This window comes from Chroicocephalus ridibundus, chromosome 8 (genome assembly GCF_963924245.1).
Source record: "Chroicocephalus ridibundus chromosome 8, bChrRid1.1, whole genome shotgun sequence".
NCBI lineage: Eukaryota > Metazoa > Chordata > Aves > Charadriiformes > Laridae > Chroicocephalus > Chroicocephalus ridibundus.
The window spans coordinates 53045681-53055493 of NC_086291.1; the positions used below are offsets into that span (position 1 = coordinate 53045681).

Genomic DNA, 9813 nt, shown 5'->3' on the forward strand with positions numbered 1-9813 from the left:
CGCGTGGAAACGGGTGGTGTGTTTGCAGTGGAAGGCTGGTGCTGCGTGTGATTAACAGATACTCTTTTGCTGTGTTTGTTCCCAGATTGTACGAGCTCTGGAGCATCTGCACAGCAAACTGTCCGTAATCCATAGAGGTAGGTGCTGGTTGGGGTCAGCGTAATGTGGCTGGAGATCTAGTTTTGAAATAAGCTACGTGAGGACTCCTGAGGAGATGTGTGGTGTGTGCCTCTGGGATGCCTACAGTGGGGTCTAATGGTACTTAGGACCGTGGTGGTCACATCTAGATGCCCAAGGCCTATTCCTGAGATGTAACCTTCATGCATCTGCTTGCATGATGTTGTTCTCATCCTAATTTTCAGGTGAAGGGTTGAATATAATAACTGAATTCTTCACTAACTGTATTTTTATGGGCATCTGTAGCTCTCTTTGAGTATGGAGGTGCATTAAAGGCAGCTCTTGGGGACAAAATCCCCTAGCCTTCCTGGCTGGGTAGTTCTAGCAAGGTCAGGGCTGAAGAATACCTTGCAAATCACTGTAACACTTGGGTCCTGTTTGTCATCCTGGTATAGTTCCTTGTGTGGTTGTGGACAGATCATGATGGGCACGAGACAAGCTGTCCCGAGAACTTGGTAGAGCTGAGCTTTTAAGGCTCTGTCGGGCACATAAACCTCTCCTAAGGAGCTGGGCATTGACTCCTCAGCGTCTTATTTCAGCCTTTTGACCTGCCTCATTAGAGAGGAGGCCTGTTCTGCCTGAAGGGGCATGGTTATAGTTTTACTTGTGAACAACTTTTATTGAAATAAAAGACTGGTGGGGTTTTGTCTGCCATCCCTTGTGTTAGGGCCTGCCTGCTCCCCTCCCAGCTCGGTGGGGAGTTGCCCTTCCTATCTCAGGCTCTGCGATACCTCTGCAAAGGCTCAGTCTGCCCTCTCATGTTCTCTCTCTTAGACGTGAAACCTTCCAATGTGCTGATCAACAAGGAGGGACATGTGAAAATGTGCGATTTTGGGATCAGCGGCTACTTGGTGGACTCGGTTGCGAAGACCATGGATGCCGGCTGCAAACCGTACATGGCTGTAAGTGTGCTTGAGTGGGGCCAGAGCCGGCAGCGTCCTCAAAGAGGCTGCTGCTTAGAAATTGGTCTTGGTTCACCTCTGTCCTGTGGTAGAAACCACTTCAGAGTGCTCTGGGCTTCCCGACTCAGCGGAGCCCTCCAAGGACGGGATTACCCTCCCCGTAAGCCCCGCTGTGTGCGTTAATCCCGCAGCAGACTCTTCCTCTGCCGCCTTCCATTTGCAGAAGAGTGAAACTGGCTGGTGCTGGTTGTGGTGGTTGGAAGGGTTGCTCCTTGTTGGCTAGGAAATGCTGAGGCTTTTCTTGGCAGGATCATTTAATTTCATCCTCTCCAGTCAGTATGAATTTCCCTTTGCCATCTGTGGCATCTGCGTGGGTAGCTTGTGCTCCCGGGACAGGGATCATGGTGCAGGGATAGTACAAGTCTCAGTCAGGAGCTGGAGGGGGAGAGCTTATGTGGGTTGTGTGGAGCAATCAGTGCTAGATTTAACCTCAGACCCTGCCTCCATGGGGATATGAGCCGGGGGATCCACCCAACCTGGGTTTTGAGCCAGAGATTTGCTCTGTGGGGTTTGCACTGGGAAAACGAGATAGAGTTGTAATAGCTTCCATTTTCCTGTTACAGCCTGAAAGAATAAACCCTGAGCTGAACCAGAAGGGCTACAACGTGAAGTCGGACGTCTGGAGTCTGGGGATCACAATGGTAATACCGAGGGCTTGGACTGGCACCCGGCAGCCCTGGGGCTGGGCTGGGGTCTGTACGGGTGGAGCTCTAACCCAGCCACGAGCGGTGGTGTCTGGTGGCTTTACCCCTGGGTGGATGGCCACCAAACGGGGCTAAATTCTGAGCGTGATAGCTCAGGGCATGGGTTGAATTACCCAGGGCACAGGGGGGTGCTGCTGCCCTGTGCACACAGGGGTGCGTCGCCCCGGGGTGAGGTGGCTGTGAGCCGGGGCATGCAGCCAGTGTTGCCACCACTGCTGTGGCTCTTGCCAGGAGATGATCCATTTTCTGCCTCTTTCCATCTTTCCCTTCTTGCATGTTCCCGCTGGATCCTGGGGGATCATAAAGGCTTGTTATCCCCACGTGATTCCCTTGTACCCCTCCGCTTGGTTTCCTAGAGCTACTGGTGTACAATGCCAGCTCCAAATAGCTCCAGTTAGCACTGAACTATGTTGGTGCGGGTGGCAGACTCCAAGGGGGCAATATCTGGATGACAGTGGGCTTAGTTGGGCATCCAAGACTGACTTTTAGTTGCTCTGAAGTTCCCCATGTGCTGGCTGGAGAAGTAGTCGGTGGAGCAGGGTTTGCTGCAGCTGGGTCACAGCCTTCCTGCGGGCACCCCCCCTCCCGCCTTGGCAAAGCCTTGCAGGAGGATCAGGGCGAAATAGCCTGCCCTGCTGCAGCGAGGGGTGCCGTGCGTGGTTTGCAGCGAGTCCCGCCTGCGGGGTAGCTCAGAGCAGCCAACAGGAAGGGGAAATGCTTTCGGTTCCAAAATCGCAGCTGCTCAGGATGGTTTATCTACCTCCTGCAAGAAACGGATCTTGCAGAAAGCAGCTGAAATCTTCTGGCGCCAGAGGACAAAGGAAATCCCAGCTGTTGGCTGGAAGGGGATGCCGCCTGGGAACGCGTCTCCTGCTTTCCAGGAGACTGTCTCTCTGCGGGTAGATTATTTTCAGGAATTTTTCCTGCGCCCTGTTAGCTGTGACTTGTTTTGGGCGCTGCACCCCTGCATTTGTGTGAGCTGCACAGATCTCTTGGCAAATATTCCCTCTTCCCCAGCTAGTTTTGTCCGCAGTGCCAAGCCCGAGCCCCTCTCCTTGGTGTCCCCATGCCAGTGCAGCGCAGAGCCGGGCGGGCTGGCTGGAAATGTAATCAGCTCCGGCATTCCTCCCGAGATGCAGGAAGCTGTGGGATGGGAGATTGCGTGAATGATGAAATCTCTCAACCTTTCCAAAGCTGGACGGGAGAGGGGACCTTGCTGAAAGCCCGCAGCCGAACAGAGCCCCCACCTGTCTGAGTCCCTCCGATGTCTTCCTCCTGGGCTGGCTTCCTGTTTGTTTGGTTGGTTTTTTTTTATTTCTGAAGGGATTTGATTGATTTCAGACTGGTTGATTTTAGGGCCATTGAGTTGCAGGGCTAATCCAGGCCTTTCCAGGCTGGTGGCTTCATTCAGTTTTCCAGCAGCAGGAGCTGAGCTCCCCAGGCTTTAGCCAGAAGCAGACAGGGGTCCTTGGCTCTGCCTTGCATCCTTCCAGGTTTCTCATTCCTCCCATCCCATCCCATTCCATCCCACCCTGCCAGACAGGACTGGAGCTTCTGCTGCCTGTCTTGAGATGGGAACTGACCCTTGGCGCGAGGTGACTGCCCAAGAGCTGTGATGGGCTTTTTCCTTCTTTGAATGGGTGAGGGAGCAGAGGTGACTTGTAGGAAGGGCCTGGTAATGGAGGTGGTTTAGCGAAGATCTTCCTAAGTGGTGTTCTAGCACTTAGTTTTTCGTGGGTTTGTGGATTTTTTTGTGTGTCTACCTCATACAATACTAGTCTGAAGCCCAGAGGCTGGCTTATGGAGGGTAAAGCACTTTGGAAGCTGGTGCAGAAAGGGCGTGCTGTTATTATCGTTTTAAATAATCCCATTTTACATATCTGTGGTGGCTTCCTGTAAAGGCATCAATATGCTGAGCCAGCCTCAAAAGGAAGTATTTTTGGCCCCTGGGTCTTTGTGTTTAAAAAAAAAAAAAAAAAAAAAGAAAAAGTGGTATGACCCAAATTGAAAATGGTTTGTAAGGAAAGAGGTTTTTCATTTTGAATCCGAGCTGGCTGCAGAGGCTGAGATAGGCGGGCTGCGTGGGGTTGTGCTCGTCCTGGTGTCTCAAGTCAGCCTGTCTCTGTCCTCAGATCGAATTGGCCATTCTTCGCTTCCCGTACGAGTCCTGGGGGACCCCCTTCCAACAGCTCAAGCAAGTGGTGGAGGAGCCTTCGCCCCAGCTGCCCACCGATCGCTTCTCCAAGGAGTTTGTGGACTTCACAGCGCAGTGGTGAGTCTCCGGCAGGGACTGGTGGCTTTTCCCAGCCTGGCTGAAGAGGAGCCCTGATCCGTGGGGGTTGGAGCAAAGCGTGGGACTGGGTTTGTTGTCCTTTTGGAGCCCATTTCTCTCTGCTTTGCCATACCAAGGCTGGTGCTCGGCCACGGCAGGAAGCACTGCCCAAACTGGTTTTGCTCTCGGCCTGACTCACCCAGGCTGGTTGGAAGGTGCAGAGGTTTCTCTTCCCCTTTTGCCATCGTTGCTGCTGAAATTTTGGTGGTTTCTGGCAAAGCGGCAATGAAACAAGAACGAACCCCTGGCAGTGTCTGGGTGCCTTTGGGTGAAAGCTGATTTGTGGTTTTGTGGGTACCGTGTACAGTAGCTGCTCCCCTCGGGGTGTCCCTCTGCTCCGTGTGTGCTGCGTGGAGCTGCCAGGCAGGGTTGAGCCCACCGAGGCAAGGCTTGAACGGGCCTTGAGATGGTCTACAGGTGGTGGGAAAGCATCTCCTCTCCTTCCCTGGTCTGTTCTGGACTGTGTGAAGAAGTGAGGCTGTGCGGGGCGGACTGCAGCGAGCTGCTTGCCCAGCGCTCTTTGTGGCAAAACACTGTGAGTTGGCCTTTCCCGGTTACCTGCCTGGCCGCTTTGCTGGTGGTTTGAACCTGCTTGGCCAAGGAGGGAGAGGAATGGGAATTCCTGCCCATGAGAAGGGTGTCATGTTGGTTGGGAAGGGGAGATCCCTTGTGATAGATCATGTTACAGAAAAAAAAAAAAGAAAAAAAAAAAGATCCTACAGCCTTTCTCTTCCATTTTTTGTCTTCCAGCTTAAGGAAGAACCCCGCTGAACGAATGAACTATCTAGAACTTATGGTAAGTGCGAAGCCATTTCTGCTGGTCTTTATCGCAACGCATTTCAAAAGTCGAGTGAATGGTCCAGCAGGTCCTGGGAAAATGGGACAGCAGGATGTGTGGGTGGTGTGTTTTTTTTTTTTTTTTTTTTTTTTTTTTCAGGCACGGAGCGGGGTAGGTGTAGTGTGTCTAAGGCGGGATGGGTGTAGTGTGTCTAAGGTGGAAGGGTGTGTTGATTTCATGGGTGTTAAGGTCAGCGTTTCTAGGTGTTTTCTCCCGCTGTCCTATCTGCTCTTGGTGAGTTTAGACCTCAAACGATGGTAGTGCACCTGCCAAGGTGGACTGTCCCGCGGGGGTTGAACCTAGAAACACCAAACCTGAAAGTGGTAGTTAATCGTTAAGCTAAAGGATGGCGTCTGTGGGAGCCTGGGGAGGAGGTTGGTGTCCACCTCTCCCCCAGCACCTCGCCAGCTGTGCGACATCCCCCATGGACTGCTCTTGGGCTCGTCTGTCCTTGGGTGTCAGCTGATGTTGTCTTTGGTCTTGTTGGCAGGAACACCCTTTCTTTACTTTGCACGACACCAAAGAGACTGACATGGCCTCCTTCGTGACAGAGATCCTCGGGGAAGACTCCTAACTCGAACCTCACGGCTTCGTGCAGTCCCCTCCATCCTGGCTTCCCCGCAGAAGAGCGAATGAGGACTCGAGTTACTGGTGCTTTGCACAAATCACTCTTCCCCAACCCGTGGGCACCTCTGGCCCCATCCGGCCTCGCAATTTCTTTTCTCTTTGCCCTGTAAATGAAATCCCCCAGGATGAGCATTCTGAAGCCCAGCACCTTTCCAACTAAGCCACGGAGACCGAAGGCTCGGGATTTCCCTGCTGATGCCAGCGTATCCCTCCCGGGGAGAAGACCCTGCCCGTGGTGCCTGAGGGGGGCCAGGGCAGAGGATGCCGGGGGGGACATCTCCCCTCCCCAGCTGCTGCACGGTGCAGGGGGTTTGTGTTTCTTTTGCTGCCTGGGGAAGGCAGAGAGAAAAAAACGCTGCTGCGCTTGTCCCGCTCTTCTCCCCTGCCTGCCCCAAGCCCCTTCCACGGAGTCTGGTCTCGCTCACCTTCCCTTTGTGCCTGGTTTTCTGCCCCCAGGAGCCTACGCAGCTTTTTAGGGGGCTGTGGGGCTCCCTGGGCACGCTGCTGTTCACACCAGAGGGTGTTTTAATGCCTGGCTCGACATCTTAATGACCCTTTCAGGCAGCACCAGACGGGGCATCCCCCGCCCTGAATCGATACACCACTCCCTTGGGGGGGGGGGGGGCGTGGAAAAAAGGCATTTTTTGATGAGCCCACCTTGACGCAAGCTGCGACCCACCTTCTCCCCATGCCTGCCCACGGACTTCATCCCGCACACGGTGCTCCCTTTCCCACGCGGGCACAAGGGGAGGGAGAGACGAGCAGGTCCCCGGGCGCTGCCTCTCTGCCCTCCAGCCGTTTGCTGGGAGGAATCAGCCCCGCTCCGGGCATCTCGCGCCTTCCGCAGCCTCCGCCTTCCCTGGCTCCTGGAGAAGACGTTGCTCCATCTCCGTTCCAACACGGGAGCTCGTGTAAGACCTCACACTGTGACACCGTTCGTTTCGGAGGCCGGATTTGCACCCCTCGTGTCCCAAAACTGCCTTGGAACCCTCCAGCCGCCCGCCGGGGTGTCAGCCGAGATCGAAACCCAGTGACTCGCACGGGGGCTGCCGACAGTTGTACATTTTATGTCTATATATAATGGACTTTGTAACATGTTTCCTAGTTTTAATCTAACTTGCTATAAATTAAAGCCCTTCTGCGTGGGAGGAGGGAGGAGCAGTTCCTTCTCCGCTGACAAATCCACTGTGAAAACCTGATGTGTTTCCCCGCGCTCCCAGCCCGAGCGCCCTGTAAGGAGCTACGGCAGCGAAAGGGATGTCTGTCTTCTGCTGTATATGATCGCGGGATAAACGCATCGGCTGTGGATTTTGTTGGATTTTTTTAAAATAGATTGAGTTTTCAGAGGGAGGTTGTTTTTTGTTTTGTTTTTTTTTTCCTTTTCTAATATATATTTGTGTGTGTGTATGTGTGCGCTATATATTATATATTTTTAAATCAACGATGAATGTGTGAATGTCTACGTGGCCAGCAGATTTGGTGAAATGGCTAGCATTTTTCTGACTAAATTTGGGGTGGTGGGGAAGGGGTCACGCGAAGACACCTTCTCCTAAGACTTTTTTTTTTTTTTTTTTTTTTTTAAAAAAAAAAGAAATGCATCTATTTTTTAAAGTTGCTCTTTTTGAAAACGTTTTTCCTGAAATTCCTGCCCTGGAGGCCTGGATTTCAGGGTGCATTTCCAGCGTTCAGGGTGGATGACGAAGAATGATGTCCCCTTAAATTCATTGCTCCCCAACTCCTACCGCCGGGGCGGGGGGACACCCCGCTGCCTGGGACAGGGCTGTTTGGCACCGTGATTCCTGCCGGCTGCTCCCGGGGGAAGCTGCTTCAGGACAAATGCTTTTCAGTCCTCCGTGGCATCGGGGACTTTTCCCCCCGTCGCCGCCCTGAATCCCCTTCCCCGAGTCGACAAACCCCGAGAGAACCATCCCGGGCTGAGCTGGACAAACCCCCTTCGGCTTTGGTTCGGCCTTGACCCCCCCCCCCCACCTCTTTATGTAAAAAATAAGAAAGTGATTGATGTTCTCCACTTCTCCCTCCTCGCTCCTGCTCTGCAAACCACCCGACGCTCTCCCAGAGCTCTCCCTGTCCCGCTTGGTTTCACAGCTTTGCAGCTGAGATGTACAATTGTAATTTTTTTTTTTATTTTTTTTTTTTGCATAGTTGGTTACTTCGGATTTTTTTTTTTGTTTGTTTTTGATGTTGAGCTTTTGGTTTTTTCCCTTCTCTCTTCCTTTGGACCCCTTTCCCCTTCCTTTATTATCTCACCCTTTTTTGGTGCTTTGGGGAATGGTGATTTTGAATTTTTATTTTGCATGTTGTTTGGTTGTTTCCCCCCCACCCCCTCCTGCATTTTTCCTCCTGGAGAAAGTCCCGATTCCTGTATTTTGGGGAAAAGGAGCATCTGCCTTTTTAAACGCTGGGGAGATGCCTCTGGGGTGGCCTTGGGACCCTGTGGTCTTACCTGTCCCTCTTCACATCCAGCGCTTTCCTGTCCTGCTGGGTCCCCTCTGCCGCGGCGGGGGGGGGAACCAGCTTGGCTTTAAGGTGGAGGAGGATTTTGACTCGCAGCAGAAGCCCTTCTAGCCTTGTATTTTTGAGAACGGTCTGTACCCATTAAACCCAGTCATTATTTTCAATAAAATTCACCCTCAGTCCAGCTTCTTGTCACCTCTCTCGTTGCAGTTTGAGCATCGGGGTCGGTCCTGAGGCTCCTGAGCCCACCAGGGATGGGTGGGTGGCAGCTCGAGAGGGGTCTCGCCACCAGTGGCCTTTCTCCTCATACCGTGGGCTAACACTGGTCCCGATCTGGGGGGCTTGTATGAGCTGGGACCCCCGCAGCAGCCACCCTGGGGACACCCAGGGCTCTGCTACCCCTTGGGCTTTGGTTTGAAGAACCCGTAACAATTTATTGTCATTTAGACAATTATTCTCTCCACCTGGGAAGGGGAATCGGGGGAAAAAACAAGGAAACCTGAAGGTTGAAATATAAACAGATTTAATAGAATAAGACTAGATAATGAACATCAATAACACTAAAGTACCAATATTGATCCCGATACCAATATAAAACACACAGGGATTACACTCAGCCCCTTCCATCAGGAGGAAGCTGTGCGTTCCCGGCAGGGGACAGCCGATGTGGAGCTTCGGGAGGAAGGGAAGGGCTCGGGGGTCCGGCACCGGGGCAAGAAGTTCTCAGGATGGCAGCCATCAAGGGAGAGAGAACTCCTCAGCAAGCTTTCGAATTTATATTGAATGTGACGTTCAAGGTATAAAATAACCCTGTTGGCAGCCTGGGGCAAGTGCCTGGGTCTCGCTCCTCCTCATCCCCGCGCCTGGCGAGCTCGAAAACACCAAGACCTTGAAACCCGCCCCCCAGAGCTGGCTAGAGAAGAAATATTTTCATAAATTCAGACACCGGAGTCTTCTAAACATGTAGTTTTCCCAAGCGTTAGAAGAGGAATTAGCCCTGTGCCGCTCAAACCGGGGCAGGAGGGCAGCGGGGTGCTGGCCCCGGGGGGGGACCCGGGGGGGGGGGTCCCAGGGGAGAAAGGACCCAGGGTGCTGGCCCCGGGGGGGGAATGGTCCCGGGGGGGGAATGGTCCCGGGTTAGTGGCCCCTGGGGGGGTCCCGGGGGGGGAATGGTCCCGGGTTAGTGGCCCCTGGGGGGATCCCGGGGGGGAAGGTCCTGGCGTGCTGGCTCCTGGGGGGATCCCGGGGGGGGAATGGTCCCGGGTTAGTGGCCCCTGGGGGGATCCCGGGGGGGGAAGGTCCTGGGGTACTGGCTCCTGGGGGGGTCCCGGGGGGGGAAGGTCCCGGGTTGGTGGCTCCTGGGGAGATCCCGGGGGGGGAAGGTCCCGGGGTGCTGGTCCCTGGGGGGGTCCCGGGGGAGAATGGTCCCGGGTTGGTGGCCCCTGGGGGGTCCCGGGGGGGAATGGTCCCTGGGTGCTGGCTCCTGGGGGAGGTCCCGGGGGGGAAGGTTCTGGGGTGCTGGCCCCGGGGGGGAAAGGTCCCTGGGTGCTGGTCCCGGGGGGGGGTCCCGAGGGGGAAGGTCGCGGGGTGCTGGCCCTTGGGGGGGTCCCGGGGGGGAATGGTCCCGGGTTGGTGGCCCCTGGGGGGTCCCGGGGGGAAAGGTCCCTGGGTGCTGGTCCCAGGGGGGGGTCCCGGGGG

At 54.5% G+C, this 9813-nt stretch overlaps 1 protein-coding gene across 2 annotated transcripts in view; it reads left to right on the forward strand.

Annotated features, from left to right (window-relative positions):
• Positions 1-8299, forward strand: part of MAP2K3 (mitogen-activated protein kinase kinase 3) — a 34314-nt gene extending 26015 nt beyond the window's left edge. For both annotated transcript variants that reach the window (XM_063343348.1, XM_063343349.1), the window contains exons 8-13: positions 86-137; positions 952-1079; positions 1703-1780; positions 3976-4115; positions 4926-4971; positions 5504-8299. In XM_063343348.1, the coding sequence (XP_063199418.1) occupies positions 86-137; positions 952-1079; positions 1703-1780; positions 3976-4115; positions 4926-4971; positions 5504-5587 (528 nt within the window). In that variant the 3' untranslated portion in view covers positions 5588-8299. The remainder of the gene's footprint in view (positions 1-85; positions 138-951; positions 1080-1702; positions 1781-3975; positions 4116-4925; positions 4972-5503) is intronic.
• Positions 8300-9813: the final 1514 nt, after the last annotated feature.